Source organism: Ambystoma mexicanum, chromosome 1q, assembly GCF_040938575.1.
Source record: "Ambystoma mexicanum isolate Mex_15411 chromosome 1q, UKY_AmexF1_1, whole genome shotgun sequence".
Lineage (NCBI taxonomy): Eukaryota > Metazoa > Chordata > Amphibia > Caudata > Ambystomatidae > Ambystoma > Ambystoma mexicanum.
In genome coordinates this window covers 640,392,804-640,415,220 of record NC_090922.1, presented here as the reverse complement: position 1 = coordinate 640,415,220, position 22,417 = coordinate 640,392,804, and the positions used below count along the sequence as shown (strand labels likewise).

Genomic DNA, 22,417 nt, shown 5'->3' with positions numbered 1-22,417 from the left:
CATTCTTTGCCAGAGCATCTTCCACCCTCCTGGTGTGCTGTAACAGCTTTTCATAGTCCATTTTGAGTTCACCCAGTCCCTGAAGGGCCAGGTGATTTTCTTCCATCTTGATTTTTAAATAACTGACCTCCTGGCCTAAGCGGTCCCTTTCCTGTATTAGAGTGCCCCTCTGTGCAGCCAGGTCGTCCCTTTGTTTTTTGAATGCACCAGCTTTCTGGCGCTCATCATCAAATTCTGTTTGGAATTCAAGGTCTTTAAGAATTAATTTATTATTTTCTTCTTTTATCTCATCAATCTGATTTTCCAGGGTGATTATCTGCCCTGTGCAGGCCCTATTATAATTTAATTGCTGTTCCAGCTTTTGTTGGCACTGTAGTAGAGAATCTAACCTTTCTTGGCACTCTTTTTGCAGTGTCAGTAATTTGGTATCCTGCTCTACCTTCTCTTGCTGCAGGAGATCCAGATCTTCCTTCGCCGGTCAAGTGGCACAGCGAGTAGAAGGCTCGCTTTGACATTAGTGCAGATCCTGCTAACGCAGGTTCGAATCCCGGCAGGGCCTAACTCAGCCTTTCATCCTTAAGAGGTCGATAAATGAGCACCACACACCGTGGGTAATAATAAGCAGCGCTCAGATACCTGATGGTTCGTAGCGCTAAATAAATGTGAAATTATTATTACTTTTGTCAGGTACTGTCTGGTTTCTCTCTCTGGTTCTTGGCTCTTTTGTAGCCTTTACTCTGCAGAGTCCAGATCAGTTTGGGCCTTCTCTAGGGATTGTACTTGCTTTTTTGCCAGGTCTAGGTTTTCGGCATATTTTTCCTGTATTTCTCCAATGTGGAGGTACAGGTACGCCGCTATTTTGCCAATTTTACATTGCTCTTCTTTTACCCTTGGGGCCATATACAGCTCACTAAGTGCCTGGTATAATGGACCCTGGTCCTGCCATATATCTAATCCTGTGGCAGTGGCTTATTGTTTGATTTCCTGCAGCCAAACATTCTGATCCTGCTCAACCCATTCACCCCTAACAAACAATTTGTGCAGTAGGTGTTCTTTTACCATATTAATTTCCACTGGGGTTGCCATTCCGGAAATATTAATTTCCTTCTGACTTATCTCAGGGTTACTTTTATCTTTGCAAAACAGGCCCAACTCCTTTGAGTATTTCTATTGAAGGGTGTTTTTACAGTGTAGAACAGTGTGGTAGCCCAACAAGGTGTATGTACCCCGTCAGTTAGCACGCTGTGTTAGACTGTCACAAGTGGTATGTCTAATTCAGGATCTTGTGACGAGCCCCCAATCTGTAAGTGATTTCAATCCGCCACTTCACCTAAGTCAACGCCTAGCATGTAATGCACAACGGAAATCCTTATTTATTTGTGTCTAAAGGTTATTTTATTCTGAACGATGTACCACTCACGATGTACCACTCATATCACACCCCCTTTCTGGTACCCCCCCCGGTCACACTGAACCAGGAATCAGGCTGGTTTGCAAAGTTAAAATATTTATTTAGGTAGTTACAAATTAATCACACTATGTTTAATGGGTATACAATGATCACCAATGGGGTGATGTGACACTAAGCAATCTCTTTAATGCACAAGGAGCAATAGTGAGCAAAACAATTCAGCACAGATATCACACTTTTGTGTATGTGTTCAAATCAAACGGCAGTGTGGTTACTATTTCCCCCTGCATACCACTCAACCCCCCAATAGGCAATGTAAAGAGATAGGAGAAGAGAGCAGGTATTCAGGAATGGCAGAATTCAAACAAAATATCAATCCCAATTTCCCCCCAACAACACAAGAGAAAAACAGAATTGATTGGCAAGCTGTCAGAATGGTTTTAAAGTTATCTTGAGAATGGGTTGGGTAAAAACACTAAATATGGTTTAAATTGCTGAAATTGTTTATATTCTTATGGGAGCCTCTTTAGATAGTTGCACATAAACACTAGCAATGATTTCATACTAAGAAGCAATGTGAAATCTTAAAACTTAGGTCAGAAGCAATCAAAAGCTGTTTTACACGCGTCAGAAATTCCCTAAACAAAGATTTGCGGCAAACTTTTCTGTGTGCGATAATCACGATTACGGGAGTACTATATAGATGTGGAATGCGGTTGTAGATGTGAATTAAAGCTGAGGATGTTAGCTACAAGCAGAAGGTGAAATTTTGTTTCTAGCATAAAAACGGAAGAAATCATGGACTTTTTAGTAGAGTTCGCTTTTTCGAGATAGGCGCAAGAATGGGAAGCAGGAATGCATTTTAAAATGACAAAAAGGATTTCTTACACTAGAGGATGACTATGAATAAATGAATACCACACAAGAACACAGCCACTTGATCAAGGCGACTGCTTGCAGTGGAGCTCGCCTACTTCAGATGAGAAAGATCAGCACAGAGATAGTTTTAACAATACTAACACAGGAGGCAAGATAGAAGGGATAGGATAGAGAGTTCAGACAATTCAAAAATATTTCTAACAATGCAGGTTTTGAAGACAAGATAGGATGGATTCAAGATAGGGATTGGACTAAGCCAGGTACATAGGCTAGTGACAGTTCTATTCTATAGATACTCACTAGATATGTTTTGAACGGAACCGTCAGGATTCTGGTCAGGGATTCTAGTCAGGGATTCTGGTCAGGACAGACAGCTGGGCACACCGGATTGGACTGGGTCTGCAAAGGCTCTGGTCACAGCTCGGCACAGGACTGGATTGGATCTCTTGGTTCTGATAATTATTTTCAGCAGGCAAGCAGTACAGCACAGCCCGGCTGTCCATTTCCCCTTAGGTTTCTGGGGTTCTGGTTCTGGAATTTTAAGGCCTAGCTGAAAATGGTTCAGCTATGCAATGAGCTTTTCTACTTTTCAAAGTTTCTGGAGTCTGGAGCAAGGAAGATGGATGGTTCTGCTGCAGGGTGCTCTGCCAGAAATCAGTTAGTGGGTGAATCTGTCTGTGTTTCTGAGTGCTTAGCTGTCTCTATTTATGCTTATGCTAAAGGGGTGTGTGTGCTGGTTTATCCTAAGTGCGCCCCCTTGCCAGGGATTGGTCAGGGTCTCCTCTCTTCCTTGATAGGAGGAAAAGAACGGGGTGTCGCCATGATGATGTGGGTTTATGAGGCCTAGATTCCACCCCTAGCCTCTTGAACACAAACTCTACTTTTTGTACAGTACATATTTCCATGTGTGCAACCTCCATAACAATAACATATATAGATTACATATTTTGTGTAGCAGATACTCCTCCAAACCCCTTCGCTGTAAGATCTTGTGTCTGCTTTTTACAGTATTTTGCCCTTTTCATCCTGAACACAATGTTCAATTTCAGAGCAGATTTCTTCAAATGTGCGCATTGAACATGGGCATAAGTGTATGACGTTTCATGCTTCTATCAAAAATAAATTTTGTGTAATATCACATTTTCCGCCGTTTCTGCCTAGAACATGTCACAGAGTTCCGGCACCTTTTAAAATGTGCAGACAATATTTACATTAATAATGCTGTTATTTTTTAGTTTTTGCCAATTTTACACCGTAAGTTATCAGTCTTTTTAAAATGTGTCTTTGGTCCTTGTTAAGCAACAAATTGTTGTTTGTCTCTGCCTCCTTTTATCTCCCTGCAGTTTAGAAGCAGTCTCCTCCCAGTTTCTCCTGGGCCCAGGCCGTTTTACAACCCTTCACACTTGGAAGTTCCTGCAGCTGGAGGCTGTCCATTGTCTCCTTCCCCCTGCAGACCAAATTCTCCTCCCACCCTATAATCATCACTTAGGTGTGATTTCCTGGTGGGGGGAAGCAGAAGGGAGAGGCCTTGCCTCTGTGGGGAGAGCTGTTATACTGGTTTGGTTGCTTTTAGTCAGGCTTAAATTCAAATGTTATTCTGTTGCATTTTTCCTTTGCTGAAAACAAACCTGTAATTTCAAACAAGCAGATAGAACACATATTCCAGATTCTAAACCACGGGATTAAACAATTACAACATAGGTTACTCTCAGTAACAGGCCACTTGTACAAGTTTACAGTTTCTCATGCAGGCTCATCCAGGCGGCCAAGGGTACTGCACCCAGATTTTGACAGATTCCACAGGCAGGCAACTTTTGCTGTGGATGTTTCTTTGACAAATTCAGCTTTTCAGGATATTGTAAGTTCACAATGATTTCTTGAACTAAGTGAATTGTAGCACCCAGCAAGAATATTGGATGTTTGAGAGAGTTTTGTATCGGCATTCTGCAGTTTCAGCAACCAAGAAAAAAGTATTTAAAAGCTTTTGGATTTCTTTCAGCAAAGCACCACTTTTCTCTCTGTGCTCCATTTTCACTTGTTGTGAGGCCCAGTGACATGTTTCAGGAGTGAGATCTCCGTTCCACCACTGACAACCTGCATGGCAGATTGGGCAGCCATCTTTTTGTGTTGCAAATCACGATTTTCAAAGTTTTTGGCGCGCACAAGGATTTTGCGGCCATTTTGATATTTCTGGCACCATCAGAACACAGGGATGCTGCATGGCAGAGCAAAAGTGGGTCAAGACATCTCACAGTGTGCTTTTTTTAATGTCAAGGCGAGGTACTTATAGTGGGGAGTGGGTACAATATATGGTTGTGTGTTTGGACTGGGGTGCTGTGGCGTGAGGTGGGATTTGGGTTGGCATTTCTGACATGGGCCTCTATTCTGACAGCACGTTGGGTGGGGGGACATGAGTCGGGGCCTGCTGGCAGGTTGCCATCAATGGGGGTGGTGTGGGGGAACATGAGTCGGGGCCTGCTGCCAGGTTGCCGTCAATGGGGGTGGGGGGACATGAGTCGGGGCCTGCTGGTAGGTTGCCGTCAATGGGGGTGGGGTGAGGGGACATGAGTTGTACCTGCTGGCAGGTTGCCGTCAACGGGGGTGGGGTGGGGGGACATGATTTGGGGCCTGCTGGCTGGTTGCTGTCAATGGGCGTGGGTAGGGGGACATGAGTCTGTTCCTGCTGGCTGGTTGCTGTCAATGGGCGTGGGTAGGGGGACATGAGTCGGGGCCTGCTGGCAGGTTGTTGTCAATGGGGTCGGGGGACATGAGTCGGGGCCTGCTGGCTGGTTGCCGTCAATGGAGATGGGGTCGGGGGACATGAGTCTGGGCCTGCTGGCTGGTTGCCATCAATGGGGGCGGTGTGGGGAGACATGAGTCAGGACCTGCTGGCAGGTTGCCGTCAATGGGGGTGGGGTGGGGGGGACATGAGTCGGGCATGCTGACAGGTTGCCGTCAATGGGGGTGGGGTGGGGGGACATAGGTTGGGGCCTGCTGGCTGTTTGCCGTCAATGGGGTGGGGTGGGGGGACATGAGTCGGGGCCTGCTGGCAGGTTGCCATCAATGGGGGTGGGATGCGGGGAGATGAGTCGGGGCCTGCTGGCTGGTTGCCATCAATGGGGGGTGGTGTGGGGGGACATGAGTCGGGCCTGCTGGCTGGTTGCCGTCAGTGGGGGTGGGGTGGGGGGGACATGAGTCGGGGCCTGCTGCCAGGTGCCCGTCACTGGTGGGGGGGACATGTGTTGGGGCTCACAAGGGCATGGTGCCATGTGGGCTGCCTGCAGGGCATGGTGAGGGGTTGTAGGGGTGTCCCCTGTGGTGAGTGCTGCATGCGGGGCATGGGGAGGAGGGGAGGGCACACCCGGCAGGGCCCACACTGCCAATTTGCGTGTAATGCTCACTCGCATACCCCGGAATACACGTACCCCGCACGCGCCACCGAAATTGCGTGTAAAGCACACTTGCGTCCCCCGGAATACACATACCCCGCTCGCGCCAGTGGAATCGCATGTAAAGCTCACCTGCGTACCCCAGAATACACGTAACCCGCAAGTGCCAGCGAAATCGCGTGTAAAGCTCACTCGCATACCCACAGATTCACGCTCCAGCGTAGTGAGGAGCCACATGCACCCCCTGTAGCCAGCCCACACCACAGGGGTCTACCCTACACCCCTGACCATGCCCTGCAGGCAGCCCACACCTGTCATGCGCCCCTTCTATGTAAGGTTATGGGACCGATGGAGACGCAGCCGCCATTGAATTGCTCCGCTACGTTACGCCGCTGTGTTTTCAGCGGTCTAGTTTTCCCTTCTGTCATGGCCGCCGCTGGCTTTTTCTTCACTCCTGACCGGCGGCGGTTGTGTTGCAACTGGTTTGTTTCTCCTTTGTTGCCAGCGCTTCTGTGTGTTTTCTCCTTGGCTTACCGCCCTCCTATTTGGCGTCTCTGCCTTTCTCCTTTTTTGTTCCTTCTCTCCTCCCTGTCTCCCCTTGGCTCGCTTGTCCTCGGCGCCTCTCTGCCTTGCCTAGGATCGGCGTTCTGCCTGTCCCGCTTCGGCTCCTGTCTCCAGGCTTCCCCGTGTTCCCTCCACTCTCCTGGGGTTTTATTACCCCCCTCGCTCTTTTTCCCTTCTCTCGTAACGGTGTGGAGCAGTTCTATTCCTGGATTCATTACTTACCTGAGGGTTCGGAAGATCTCCACCAACAGATCCGTATTCTCTGGGGTTTTTGCCCTCGCGGCTTTTTCCCCTTCTGGTGGCTGCGGATCCGGGGCCCCTGGTTCCCAGATATTCTCTGGCAACCAGCGTGGCTTCGTACCGCGGTCGGCCTTACCTGCATAAAAAGAAAGCTACAGAAAGAGATAAGAAGAAGACGAAGACCCCCGCTCCACTTTCTTCAGGTGAGGAAGAGAGTGGAATGAACGATTCTGACATAGAGGTTGATTCTCATGACAACACCACAGGGGACACCCCTACAACACCTGACCATGCCCCGCAGGCTGCCCATCACCCCGGCCATGTCCCACAGGCAGCCCATTCATCCTGACCATGCCCCGCAGGCAGACCATCCACCCTGCCCATGCCCCGCAGGCAGCCATACCACAGGGGGGACTTTTTCCACACAATTTGCCTGGTGCGAGCGGGGTACACGTATTCCGAGGGTGCGTAGGGAGTTTTACACGCGATTGGGCTGGCACGAGTGGGGTACGCATATTCCAAGGGGTGCGCGGGGAGTTTTACACGCGATTAGCCTGGCACGAGGGGGGTATGCATATTCCGAGGGGTGCGTGGGAAGTTTTACACGTGATTGGGCTAGTGCGAGTGGTGTACGCATATTCTGAGGGGTGCCTGGGGAGTTTTACATGCGATTGGGCTGGTGCGAGTGGGGTACGCATATTCCAAGGGTGCGTGGGGAGTTTTACACGCGATTGGCCTGGCGCAAGCGGGGTACGCGTATTCCGAGGGGTGCGCAGGGAGTTTTACACACGATTGGCCTGCGCGAGCTGGGTACACGTATTCCAAGGGGTGCGCAGGGAGTTTTACACTCGTTTGGCCTGGCCCGAGTAGGTTACGCATAATCCGAGGGGTGCGCAGGGAGTTTTACACGCAATTGGGCTGGCACGAGTAGGGTATGCGTATTCCAAGGGCTGCATAGGGAGTTTTACACGCGATTGGGCTGGTGCGAGTGGGGTACGAATATTCCAAGGGTGCGTGGGGAGTTTTACATGAGATTGGCCTGGTGTGAGCAGGGTATGCGCATTCCGAGGGGTTTGCAGGGAGTTTTACACGCCATTGGCTTGGCACGAGCGGGGTACGCGTATTCCAAGGGTGCGCTGCAAGGTTTGCATGCGATTGGCCTGGCGCGAGTGGGGTACACATATTCCGAGGAGTGCGCAGGGAGTTTTACATGCGATTGGCCTGGCGCGAGCGGGTACACGTATTTCAAGGGGTGCGTGGGTTTTTAGCGCGATTTCGTTGTTGGGGGGCTGTATGCTGGTCCACTGGCCTTTGTGCCATGTAGGGGATTTGTGCGGCTGTTTTTGGCACATGGCACGGGGTTGGGGGCATAACTGGCACTGCTGCAGGGTCGCTGTGCCACTCTGCGCCATGGCTGGTTATGGATGTTTAAATCCATGAATACGCGTTGCGTCAAATGGGTTTTGGCGCACGCGGCTGGCTTGATTCCATGAATTACCCCTTAATATACAAGAACACAAGTGAACACCTTGATTAAATACATTCACAATTGCGGATGTACAAACAACATTCAGGATTTAAAGGAATGGTTATGGCAGAAAATATTATTGTCCCTATGGTTCGGCCATGTGGTTTTAACCATAATTCGATCGATCGTACAAACATTTCCTATGCACCTTGCCCGAGTTTTCGTCTCTTGAACACAAGCAAAATCAGGCAGCAGGGCGCGGCCATCTTGTGATAATCTTATCACTTTCTGCATCGCCCTGGGTGACCTGCGTTTGCGGCACTAAATCATATCCCCCGCCCCTGATCCTGACATCACTAGACGCGTACCGCCCATTTCACAGCGCCAAAGCACGTCTCGTGTCAACATTCTCTGCGCCTCAGCTAATGAGGTGTCGCCATGGAAATGGCAGGAAGCCTCTTTCCTCGACAAGTATAAACAGAGTGTTCCACAACACACAACAGCAGATTTTCTTTTCCATTCCTCTCGCTGTATTTCTTTGAGTATTCTGTGACTTGTTTCTGTGCTCTGGTCAGCTACCTTCGTTGCTTCTAGCCCGTGTGAACAGATACCAGTACGACCGCTATAAACTATTTTTGTTTCTTTACCACACAATGGCAACAATAAAGCCCTACCTGTACGAGCCTGAGTATTCCGAGGAGGAATTACTGGAAAGAGCAAGCTCTATAGACAATGGGGATTTGGACAACAGTTGGGCAGACGTTTCAACAGATGAAGAGCCTGGGCCTAGTCGCATGGACGGTGTTTCCACCTGGTGTACCTGCAATCGGTGCGCGCTAATGCCAACCGAGGTAGAGAACTGCTGCTGCCGAGAAAACTCAGGATGCTTGTCCTACATATCGCAAGGCGATCCACAGCCACAATGCATTACCGAGCTGCCAGACTTCACGGCAGTCTGTCTCACACGGTCCGTGTTGAGGATTTTGATGGTGCTTATGCACGAACTTCGCGCAACAGTTCGCCCTCGCAATCCAAGTAACGAGTAAGTGTAGTCTGGTTGTGATGTCAGTTAGGCCACTACTATTTCACGGTTGTCCCCTATATTCTCGTAACTTCAAGATATCATTGTCATATCCGTTTAGTCTTGCAATTCTCTAGTAATAGTCGCATAAAAGTCGTTCAGTATTGTGCAGTGTCTAGTTAGCATTTGTCCTGGCAAAAATGCCATTGCATACAAGAATTGTCATTGACAACTAAGGTTTAATACACTTATCTTGGTCATTTAAAAACAGATTGTATCTTTTTCTTTCATGGTGGTACCGGCTGGTGGCCTATCGTTCGTACACATGGTGGCTTCATGGGAGGCTTGGACACCGCGTTCGATGAGTAATACCCGCCTGTGTCGTTGGGCCATTAGACAAACTTTCCCCAGCGACAGTGGTCAGTACAGGGGATTTTCCCTCGCCGAGCTGCAACCAGACCTTTACAATGTGTAGTATTTTTGTGCCATCAAAATAAGAAACCAAATAAAACACAACATATTTTTTTATCAATGGTTGTTTCCGTTTTTAAGTGAATCAAGTGTGTTTCCATTCAGCAGTGTTCCAGTGCCTTGTCTGCACGCCCCAGGCCCATCCATCCCCCCTTCACTATCAAAGGCAGTTCACACCAGTAGATGGGCACTGCCATGGGGGGCTGTCAGGGGTGCAAACGGCCATGGTGCCAAACAACGTGTACACTTGAAAAGGTATCCCACGCCCAGGGTCCATTGCTCGCATGGCCTCCTCAGACCCTCTGTCTCCAGGCAGGCCTCCCCTGAAGCAGACCACGCCCGTGCAATGTACATAAGTGTGTCTCCATTCAGCAGTGTTCCGGTGCCTTGTCTGCACGCCTCCCGGCCCATCCATCCCACCCCCCTCTATCAAAGGCAGTTCGCACCAGTCGATGTGCGCTGCCATGGGGTACTGTCAGGGGCGCGAACGGCCAAGGTGCCAAACAACATGTACACTTCAAAAGGTATCTCACGCCCAGGGGCCATTGTTCACATGGCCTCCTCAGACCCCGTGTCTCCAGGCAGGTGTCCCCTGAAGCAGACCGTGCCCCTGCAATCCACATAAGTGTGTCTCCATTCAGCAGTGTTCCGGTGCCTTGTCTGCACGCCACCCGGCCCATCCATCCCACCCCCCTCTATTAAAGGCAGTTCGCACCAGTGGATGTGCACTGCCATGGGGTGCTGTCAGGGGCGGGAATGACCAAGGTGCCAAACAACATGTACACTTCAAAAGGTATCCCATGCCCAGGGGCCATTGCTCGCATGGCCTCCTCAGACCCTGTGTCTCCAGGCAGGCCTCCCCTGAAGCAGACCGCGCCCCTGCAATGTACATAAGTGTGTCTCCATTCAGCAATGTTCCGGTGCCTTGTCTGCATGCCTCCTGGCCCATCCATCCCACCTCCCTCTATCAAAGGCATTTCGCACCAGTGGATGTGCGCTGCCATGGGGTGCTGTCAGGCGCGTGAACGGCCAAGGTGCCAAACAACATGTACACTTCAAAAGGTATCCCACGATCAGGGGCCATTGCTTGCATGGCCTCCTCAGATCCCGTGTCTCCAGGCAGGCCTCCCCTGAAGCAGACCGCGCCGCTGCAATGTACATAATGCCACAACATATACACGTCATTCATTCACAAACACACACTTTTTTGTTATTCTTTATAAACCACTGGATATTTACCATGAGAACATCCTTGAGCACTGCAAGTCAACTCGTGAACGTGCTACTCTGTGACCGCTTCGAGTGAACTCGTCAGTGTGCTACCTGTGAACATCTCCCTGTTCTCCTGCCACTAATTACTCTGCTTGCTGAATCCAACTGTGTGTTGGTCAAGGTAAGGACATGTATCCTAATCATATCTCCTTCATTTGTAAATTTATATCTATTCCGAAGTATCTAACTCTGTAGTGCTATGTCAATTTGTATCCTTGCTATTGACTTGAGTTTCTTTTGTTATGTTATCGGTATATCAATTTTTATCATTGTCAATTGGCATCGTATTGCATCCTTTGTGGACCGTGCCTATAGTGTAAGCATGTTTCATTTTCGTGCATGATAGAACATTCAAGGGACGAGTAACATGTTCTGATTTTCAAAACATCAATGAATCGTTTGTGAAATTTATCCTATAATACAGCCGCATACGCTGCACTGGTTTTGCTGTGGTGCCCAAAATAAAGCATGCATCGAACAATGTATGGTCCAATTCATTCTTTCTCACATGCTTATGCAAAATAATTTTCTAATAATGTTGACCTTTATTTTGCAGAATTTACAACAATGCCTGCATGTTCTATTTTCGGTTGCCCTTCGAAGACCCATGACAAATCCGAAGGCATTACAATGCATGTATTCCCTAAGACTGTTGATCGAATAAGAGAATGGATCAGACGCTGAGGATATCCACTGGAAGACCTTGAAAGTAGAGTCAACCAAGTCTTGGAGGACAAGAGGGGTCATTGATACCGTATCTGCAGCCTGCACTTCTCACCAGATATGTAGGTCACATCCTTGTACACAAAGAGGAATCAACCGAGAACAACTCGGAAATTGCTCCCAAACGCTATTCTGACTTTACTCGTGAAAATGCCGCCAGAGGTGAGTCACACTTCCGGATTTAGCTTTACGCCTGTATTTTCAGTGTAAATGCCACTTGTAGTACTTTCCATATTTATGTGATTTAATAGCTGTTGAAATAATGACTTTTTTTCTAAACATCAGTCCTTGATGATTTATGGGGATGGATAACTATGCTATACTATGCGTTTCAATAAGTGTAATTTTCTCGTATTCAGTCTCCTTACATGCCATTTTGTAATTTTGGAATTTCTAAATCAATAATACTTTACCATTACCACTCCATGACTATTCACCGAATATGAAGGAACAAGATTCAACATCCATGTCTTGCCTGGAGTCATCAACCACTTCGAGTGCTTATCAGGTATTCTTACCTAGGTATTCTGTTCCAGACTGGTTTTTTGTACGCAATTCTAGATAATGTGATCATATTTTTGCAACGTATCATTGCATTGCACAATGTTTGTTTACCACTTTACTGTTGATAAGTACCTTTGTCGTCTTTCCAAATTGCGCGTCCCGTTTCCAATCTTTTCTACCTCACTAATGAAAGTACTGCGTTTCAGGGAGATGCTGAAGCGTCCACTACAATCCGAACACCCCTCGTAGTAGATTCGGTGTCAGAGGTATGGGTCTTCGTAGCTCAATAGGACTAGATAATGTGATCATATTTTCCCAACGTATCATTGCATTGCACAATGTTTGTTTACCACTTTACTGTTGATAAGTACCTTTGTCATCTTTCCCAATTGTGTGTCCCTTTTCCAATCTGTTCGACCTCACTAATGAAAGTACTGTGTTTCAGGGAGATGCTGAAGCGTCCACTACAATCCGAACACCCCTCGTAGTAGATCCGTTGTCAGGGGTATGGGTCATCATAGCTCAATAGGACGAGATAATCTGATCATATTTTCGCAACGTATCATTGCATTGCACAATGTTTCTTTACCACTTTACTGTTGATATGTACCTTTGTCATCTTTGTCCCGTTTCCAATCTTTTCAACCTTACTATAATGCAAGTGCTGTGTTTTAGGGAGATGCTGCAGCGTCCACTATAATCCGAACACCCCTCGCAGTACATCCGGTGTCATGGGTATGGGTCATCATAGCTCAATAGGACGAGATAATCTGATCATATTTTCACAACGTATCATTGCATTGCACAATGTTTCTTTACCACTTTACTGTTGATATGTACCTTTGTCATCTTTGTCCTGTTTCCAATCTTTTCGACCTTACTAATGCAAGTACTGTGTTTCAGGGAGATGCTGCAGCGTCCTCTACAATTACATTATCCATTGTGGTTGTTCCGGAACCAGACCATACAGTTGCTCCGGAGCCGGAGGTATGCGCACTGACAGTACCATTGAATAAAAGAAAGTCGGTCTAGTTAGATGTGTAATGCCAATGACTTATTTTAAATGGATACTATTTTTTGTACGGATGTATATAAGATCTGTATATTGAACCGGAGGAACGTGTATCAGAGTTGGTCCGCCAGTTTGCTGATGTTAGAGTAAAGATTTCAAAGAAAAGAAATAAAAATAAGGTTAGTTATAAACACTTTCTATTGTTGGCAAAGGTTTTGTGCTAAGGCCTTCATTATATGCTTTTTTAAATGTCAATTGTACAACACTGTATGTTGGATTTACACTGAACATCCCTTTTCCTATCTGTCCTGTAGTTGCCCAATCGAGTACAGACTATGCATACACAGACAGCGATACAAATGACAGATGCTGCTTGCCAAACTGTTTTCACCATGGAGGAACTATTCATTAAGGCGCGTCGTGTTCACACTCGAGATGACTATGTCCAATGGCCAGAAAATGAATTTAATAAGACTGGCAATTCCAGCAAAGTGTTCTTGGACGATTGCTACAATGCGCCCACTCCGCCAGAGGAAGTTGCAATTGAATTTATAGAAGATAGTTTTGCATTACTCGATGAGCACTTGACACAATCGACACCCGCCAAAAAAATGCCCCCCAAAAAACAGTCCACATTGATGTTTTCTCCTATCCATCGTCAAATAACAGATGTTGAAATAACAGAAACTGAAGCATCAACACTATTGACCGACGAAACAGACAAAGATATAGACTATAGTATGTCCGGTTTTGCTGATATGTCCACCACGGGTCAGTCCGAAAAAACAATGTTGCCTGATGACAGTATTATAAAAGAGGCCAAATACATAGAAGTCGACAGCAGCTTGATTGAGATTATACAGATGCTGAAATGTGTGAATTCAGTGGGAGGGGAAGTATGTGGAAAGCCATTGGTGAGCGTGACTCGTCTAACACAAGGCAGTAACCTGAAAATACATGCCACCTGTGAAAAGTCACATAAAGCATTTTCATGGTCCGCTCAACCGATGCTGGGGAAACTGCCAGCTGGCAATCTACTGTGTGCAGCAGCTTTACTTTTCAGTGGCTCTAGTTTCATGAAGTTATCCAGTTTCTTTCAGTTTGTGGGACTCCATTTCATTTCCAAAACTCAATACTACAAATACCAATGTGATGATCTATTCCCTGCCATCAAGTGATGCTTGGAAAATGGAACAATTGGCTATTGAAAGTACATTCCCCGACAAACGGTTCAAACTAGCCGGCGATGGACAGTGTGACAGCCCAGGATTTTCTGCTAAGTACTTCACCTACCATCTTCAGGACATGGAAAGTTAGAAAATTGTGAGTTCGGTGGTCGTGCAGGTGTCCCAATGTAAATCCTCGGTGACCATGGAGAAACTTGGTTTTATAAAATCAATGGAAGATCTACAATCGAGGGGAATGCATATCTAACTCATAGCCACGGACAGACACGTTTCAATAGCCAAGACAATGAGAGAGCAGTATCCAAATATTAAACATCAATTTGATGTATGGCATGTTGCTAAATCAATTAATAAAAAATCTCGGCTGCAGGGAAAAAAAAGGTTTTGAAAGTATTTCGCAATGGTCCCAGTCTTTCAGCAACCATCTTTGGTGCAGCTCCAAAACATGTGATGGGTCTGTGGAAATTCTACTGGAAAAATGGTGCTCACTGATGCACCACTGTTCCAACGTTCACCACTGGACAGAAAACCAACACTTCCACCAATGTGAACATGGCCCTTTGTCCCCAGAGCAGGCACGGAAGAAGAAGTGGTTGATACCATCTTCACCTCCACACAAAGCCCTTGAGAAGATTGTGTTTGATAAAACTCTATCAAGAGATCTGAAGGGACTCACAGAATTCTGTCACACAGGAGATTAGAATGTAGGACTTTACTAGCGGTATTAGAGCATGATGAGAATGTGGGCCGGGAACAATCTAGGACTGCAGGAAACTTAGGGATGCTTCGCTACAATATGGCCTTTACAAAAAGAAGCAAAAAATGGGTGGTCAAGCCAGTATATGATAAAATGGAATTCGATTTTGTGAAAGATCTCATTGTTAATGTCGTCGAGATGCATACTCATGGAATCGCGCACAAATCTGTTCAGAGCACACATACATTGCCACAAAACATTGCCAGCGTGCCATGTCCACGCAAAGCCGAGCTTGTTAAATCGTTCAAATCCCTGTTGAAATGATGACCGTTAGTTTTTATTTTTGCAAAAAATATTTCTATAATCTGTACAAATAAAGTATGCATTTTGTCTTTTGAAATCTATCCTCTCAGTCATTTTCTTAAAAATATATTACAATTATTATGATTGCTTTCACATTTCACAGTTTAGTTGAGATACTATGGGACCTTCATTTTTCGTGTTAATGAACCATGGGTAACAGTGTGTAAGAATATTTGGGTTTTGGCAGTTGACTTGCAATAAAGTTCCGCAAAAAGCTGAATAACTGCTGGACCTACAAAAGGGATTAGACCTAGGCCACAAAACATTTTAGGCATGCAAGAAGTACTGACTGTGAAAACATGCCATGGGGTAGGAGGCCATGAGATAAGCAGAGGTGGCCCTATTGACAAATTTCACCTACAACTGAGCAGCGCCAGGAACGAGCGGCCCCCTATTTCCTGAGCCCGTGTTTCAAAATTATTTTTCACATGGATGCGTTGACACGGGATGTTGCAAAGTAAGAATGTACGTTCATTTTGAGTGAAGGTCACCAGCTTTGAATTTCGGCTTGGGAGCTGTGAGGCCTCACGCGTCCCTCTGTCACGACCCTCAGCCCTGATCCCCACTGGCAAGCCCATTGGCCAGGTGGAATCAGGGCTCGGTTCACTAATAAGGCCTGGCATCCACTTCTCAGGCCCTCTTGGGGCCAGTCCTGGCGCCAGGCTCATCAGTAAGGAAAGACATCTGCTTGCGGAACTACTTTATTTAGGCTTTCAGCCAACATGGAGGCATCCACATAGCTTGATTCCTAGAACTAAGCTATGCGGTATAGTGTTTTGGGTGTGGTGGCCTAGGGACTACTTTACCTGGACTACTTTACAGTGGCTATTTAAACCACACCCGAACAAGACAACACGCTTCGTGTTACTTTGCTTCTAACAACGTGACGCTCACCGTGTCCAGCTTTCTCACGGGCCTGGTGAATTCCGGACCTGCAGAATAAACAAAACATCGTTAGCAGCAGAATCTTACCTGCATTCATCATCCTTCACTGCTCGCAGCTCCTGGGCAGCTCTGTTGGTGGAGTTAACCGCCCGGATCGAAGGACCTGAGAAAAGGAGAAAGACATCATTAAAGGAGGTAGTGGAGACATTACAACCACAAAGCTCTTACAGACTTACCTGGTTGGTTGTTTTTTGGCCGGCATAGCTCCGGAACTCCATCTGTGCTGGCAACTCAGCGCGACCTACGAAAAGAGAAAAGCACAGGTAGGTGAGGACAAGACATCGCTGTGCTACGCAAAGTGCCTCCTTACCGCATCATAGCACTATAGCGCGCCATCATCTCCCGGTGAGAACCAGCACATCCAGTTCTCCAAGCGGACACTCCGCGCTCCTAGGTAGATAAAAAAAGAGACATTTAGAACAGAGAAAAGGCATGCAAGAATTACGACGCCATCAATCGCAATGAGACCTACCTGAAAGACACTACAAGGGCAGCAGTCAGTGAAGTAACTGGACCGCCCGTGCCCACAAAAGACAACGCGCCCCTGCCCAGAGAGCAGGACGGAGAGCTCACTGATTCCGACAACCAGGTGAGAAGAGAACCTGGAGGGGCTGGAAACACAAGGGAGGTGGGGAAAAACTTACCTTGGTAGCCCAGTCCTAATATAGTCTTCATTTCCAGGCGGAATCCCATCGACACCGAGACCACACCAGGGAATCATTGGGAAGGGCACCAACGACCAACTGGCTGGGTGGCGTCCCCGTGGATACCAGGTGAGCGTAACACCCTTGCACAGTATAAGGTTCTATTGTTTTTTGACCTTGAGAGGCAGGGACCATTCCGAAAGGGATTGAATTGAAGGGGGTTGTAATAACATATGATATGATAAGGTTGCCCATTCTTAAACTGCACCTAGTTACATATAAGTTCAGTTTATGGGAAAACGTTGACACGAACGGAGGATTCTGCATCACGGTCTGCATTACACCTAGAGAATGGAAATTGTGAATATAATGTAAGTTTCTCTTTAGACAATTTCATACCAGAACTAATCGAAATACGAATAGCTGACCGTTACTGATGGGTGACATTGTACTTGTTCGTTCTGTTTGGCATATTGCAATGAAGTGCTAGTACTTCTATCTACCGGGCAACAGGGGCAGGCCAGCATCGAGACGCATGTAGACCACCACTCGTTTCTCCCTGGCTCAACGCTAATAAATCCTTACATTGTTTTTGCACCTCGAATTCTTGCCCCAGTTTACGCATTACGTTTAGAGCTCAACATTCTCATTCGCACTATCCGTGGAAGCAAATAGCAGAGTACTTCGATATTCCACGTTGTATTCTCTCGGTTCATTGTGTCACCTCTGCTCTAATAAAGGAAATTAATAATTGTAATAAAGATCGGCTACTGAGACACTCTTCGATTTTTATCTTTTGCAAACAGGTACATCGTGCCGTTCTGCGATTGCCATCTATTCCAGACCCTGACCGATGGCTTCTTCAACCGCCAGCTGCAGCTACATGTCAATCGCTGGATCTACTTGACGGTATTTTGGGACGACAGACAAGGTCCAATCTGTCCGTACGCTGTACCGGTGATTAGGAGCAACATAACAACCTTTACGATGGTCTAGTGCCAAGTTGAAGCACCAGCCTTGCAATTCACTGTGCGACCGAAGTGCTTCGATTACCCAAAACGAACACCATGTGTACCCAAAAGGAACAGCGCGTGACTCACGATAAACATTTGCGGATTTATTAAACGAGAGCAAAGAAAAAAAGTTATATTTTAATTGATTCGGTAACATGCCGATTGTTATCAAAACATTTAATGTGAAATAAATATGCTTTACCAATTGTACAGTCTTGTTGTTTCTTCTTAAAGTACAGTTTCATCTTCCTAATTGTGATGCGCCGCGCTGTGAGATGTGTGTTGTTTTCCGGGTTCCGCGGCTAGTCGCATTGGTGACGACTGGGTGCGTTAGTCCACGCTGCCCAGCAACGTCACGGGGAGAGGCGGAGAATATAAATGATTTGGTGATGTCAGGCTCAAGGGCGGGGGATATGATTTAGTGCCGCAAATCGCTGGATCCAGGGTGATGCGGCAAGTGATAAGATTATCACAAGATGGCTGCGCCCTGCTGCCTGATTTTGCTTATGTTCGTGAGATGAAAACCTGGGTAAGGTGCATAGGAAATGTTTGTACGATCAATCGAATTATGGCCGAACCGTAGGGACAATAATATTTCTGACCGAACCATTCCTTTAAGTAATTTAAATTCATATGTCTAACACGGCTAAAAAATGTGAACAATGCGAAAAGTCAAAAAAATCAATATACACAATTATGCAATAACACAAATTCTAAAACCTTAATTAATACATTAATGCCTTCAACTTGAAACACTGATGCTTTAAAAAACATTTCATTTAAATTCATATTCCGATTGTTTCGAAAAAATGTATTGTTGCTAAAACATTGAGATGTTTTCCCCCGTTGAAAATCATTGCCACGGTCTTGCCTCTTTATGCACGGTCCAGCTGCCTGTCTGGGATAGAGGGATAGCTCCGCCCACCGAAGCAGACAACCGGGAACAGCGCGCCTGCGCACTAGGCACCCCAGCCCTGGTTCTTTAGTGCGGCAGCTGGAAAACCGCAGCGGCGGCTCCGGGGGTAGGCGGGGACCAGGGGGAACGGCGGCAGGAGACCAGCAGCCTCACCGGGAAGGGGCCTCTGGGGAATCCAAGTCCACACGCCATGGAGGAAACGCTGTGTACACCCAGCCGTGGAACGGAAGCCTGACACCTCCCGAGCGAGCCCACCGCCTGCAGGGTGGGGGCGAAATAGCAGAGGCGATCGTCAGCAATACTAGCACCGGGGAAGCCGAGCAGGGCGTCCGCAATACACATTCCCATCAGCACTGGGCAGTAGGAGCGGGGGCATTAGCAGGAACGGGGTATGCATTACCATCATCAGTGCCAGCAGCAAGATCAAAGCCAGTATTAATACCTGGGTCGCTATTGGGGCCAGGAGTAGTGCCAGCATCAGCACAAGGGACCAGGAGCCGTATCAGTACCAGCTGCAGGATTCAGCATCAGTAGCGGCATTAGCACCATCGGTGGCAGAAGCGTGCCAGCCGGCGCGGGCCTCCCTCCCTTTGCCCCTGCTCACCCGTCTGCCGCAGGATCCTTGCCCAGCCGCCGCAGGAAGTTTCCCAGGATGGGAAGAGGGTGCTGCTGGCCGGAGCCCAGGGCACGCAGGCGAGCCCGCTGCGGCCGCTGAGCTGAGCGCAAAAGGGGAGCAGCGGCCGCCCCGTCTGCTGCAGGAGCATGCAGGGAGGGGTGACATTGGGCCGGACACGCTGAATTTATTGCTTCGGGTTTTCTTGTCTGTGGAGGGAGAGCTGTGGATTTTTTTCTCCTTTCTTTTTTGGTGGAAATCATGTAAAGGAGGACCACCATGGGCGATGCTTCGGAGGGCAAGGAGCCGAAGAAGACCTTCATTGTGCCAGCCATCAAGCCCTTCGATCACTACGACTTCGCACGGGCTAAAATCGCCTGCAATCTGGCCTGGCTGCTGGCCAAGGCCTTTGGCACAGGTAGGTGTCACGTCGCCTCTCATCCGAGCCTCTTCTGCCAGGCGCGGGGTTTACTGTGCCCCGTGCTGACCCTCGCCCTAAGGAAGGGGGCGGCTAACGCTGCGTCGCGTGTGTTTGGTGGCGGCGTGATTGCGCGCTGGAATGTCACAGTTTGTTATTGCAACCTGGAGTTGGCCACGCAGCTTGCCTTGACGTTGATATCATCATTGCCACACCGCATGACCTCGCTTGCACACTAGCAATGCAATCTTGCCACCATGATGCCAGAGCAGTGTTGTCCTAATATGTCTATTGGCACCAACAACACCCTCATTAATGTGTGCCACCAGTGCCAGCGTTATATTCTGTGTGTTTCCTTCTTACAGAATCGATACTTTAAAACACAAACATATACTACCACTGTTGGCGCCTTGTCTTGGACACTCGTCTGCTTATCATTAACACAATCTAGAGTTAATTATGTGTTATTTATATAGCGCCTTTATCCGAAGCGCTGGATAAAGGCGCTATATAAGTTGGACGCCCTTCTCAACCTTCTTCCATGGCGTCATGGTACTCTTTTCAGCACAGTTGACGATTGAGAGTTCGGTGGCATTGCTGCAGTCTAGGCTTTCTGTCATAATGCTAGGCAAGGTAAACCCCGAGTTGCCCTATCTGGTACCACTGTAGGGGGTGCACGGGCAAATCAAGTTACCGTTATGATAGGAAAGAAAGGCACCCAGTTGGTGTTTTTAGGTTTGTTGGAATTGAGTATCCTCTGTCAGGGGTCTGCAACCTTTAGCTCTCCAGATGTTTTGGACTACAACTTCCATCACCCCTAAGCACAATAGTCAATAGCCAGATATCATGGGAATTGTAGTCCAAGAGCCATATGTTCCAAGGCTCCTGGTCTATGTCCTATTTTGTGCATTTTGGTGGAGTTTCTTAGCGGTAAAGGTAACACTGTCCACGGGTGTCGTGCGGGTTTGAAGGATTTAGCAGTTGGTGTGCCCAGAAGACACTCATTTGTTAAGGCATCTCCCACCCTCTCCAAGCTCCGGGTTGGCCGTGACAGCAGCAGCAGCAGCAGCACAGGAGGGGCGTAGAAGGCTGCGTGGGGAAGTTTCCTGTGATGTCAGCCGCGAATCACTCGGCAAGAACTCGGAAATAGTGAGCGCTGGGGCTCCCTATGTGCGTGTGCATTGCATGGCCCAGGGAGACCTCTTCCTCGGAGCTCTCCGCGTCTGTGCAGTCTCGCGCACTGTCAAGTTGGCGCCCGGGCACTCTGCTTGCTCTCCCTGGCACCGTTGGTCGCTACTCACTGCTGTGTCCAGTGTCATCCTCCTTGTCCAGCCTCACCCCTGATCTCGGTGCCTTCCTGTGCGCCGACTTCCCGCTCCCGCCCTCATCCCCTTGATCTGCCTATCTGTTCTCACTGGCTACTGTGCAGTCGGGGGGGGGGGGGGGGGAGATGTGTGCGTTCGTGTGTTCGTGTTCTGCAGTCTGTGACACCTGGGCCCCAGATTTCTCACCACGTTGTTACAGTTGCCAGTGTGGCCAGTTAGCACGCTATATCCCTATCCGGGGATATGTTTTCTCTTTTCCTGCAGCACATTTTCCAGCTAAGCGGTTCAAAATGAAATGCTCATATTTTTTTGAATGCGTGTATGCTTAAAATGACGGCACTGTGCAATGTCTACGCACATACCGCTCCCCCTCATAAGAAACCGCTGTTTATCGCCTTGGCTCTGCTAGGCAGTGCTGTTCGGGCCCCGTGCCCTTACCACGTGATGTTCATAGGTGGCAATCTTGCCTTCATTCGAGGCGTGTTTTCGACCCGGGGCTTAGCCACTACTGCGTTCCTTCAAGGTCGAGGAATGCCGATAGGGCTGGAAATTCCTGCAGCAACTTGCTTTCAGGGGTTGAAAACACGCCGAATCTTACTCATTTGGTTTTTCCCAAAGCGCGCCTGCTGCTGCCTTGTTCTCCTGGACTCCCCTTAATGGTGTTCCCTGATGAGGTGGGAAAGGGAAACGTAGGGGCTGAGGCGCAGGGTTCTACTTGCAGGCATGGCTCTTGCCCGAGCACAGAAAGGCGTGATCTCGTGAAGATGCACACGTTTCATCTATCCACGCCTTTTATTAATTAAGCCGCGTTAAGCCAAGGCTCAGTGCAGATCTACAAATAGCATTGTAATGAAAGCTCTGATCGCAGGCTCCATAGCCAGGCGATTGTTGAGAGACATGCGCCGGGTGCCACCAAGATAACCAGCCGCCAGATTGCTTGCTTTGCTGTCTTGTGGGCCAAGACACACCATGGGTTGCCAAATGTTCTCAAGGTATTGTTCTGCATGTCATGACCAGGTTTTAAAGAAGGATGGTTAAATGGTGGAAAAACTATATATTTTTTGGGTGAAAAATATTTAGGTCTTTTTTTGGAAAGTGGCTGAACTCAAAGCTGCTTTACCATTGACTGAAAGGCGTTGGAAGTGATACTCTTTCATTGCCACTGAGGGGCGTTCTGCAATTGTTGGCTAGTTCTATAAATAGAGCTACCAGTGTCCAGAATTAAAGGTTGTTACTGGGTCAGATCTAGGGCATGTACATACTATGGGGCCACCTATTTTAACACAAGCTACGGGTCACCAAAATACCATGTGGCCTGACTGTAAGAGGTCGGGGATGGCAA

General features: G+C 47.8%; 1 protein-coding gene across 4 annotated transcripts in view; it reads left to right on the top strand.

The window, feature by feature from the left end:
• The first annotated feature begins 18,764 nt into the window (after positions 1 to 18,764).
• CAMSAP2 (calmodulin regulated spectrin associated protein family member 2) overlaps positions 18,765 to 22,417 on the top strand; it is an 820,267-nt gene continuing 816,614 nt past the window's right edge. For all 4 annotated transcript variants that reach the window (XM_069641228.1, XM_069641227.1, XM_069641226.1 and 1 more), the window contains exon 1: positions 18,765 to 19,750. In XM_069641228.1, coding sequence (XP_069497329.1) covers positions 19,612 to 19,750 — 139 coding nt within the window. In that variant the 5' untranslated portion in view covers positions 18,765 to 19,611. The remainder of the gene's footprint in view (positions 19,751 to 22,417) is intronic.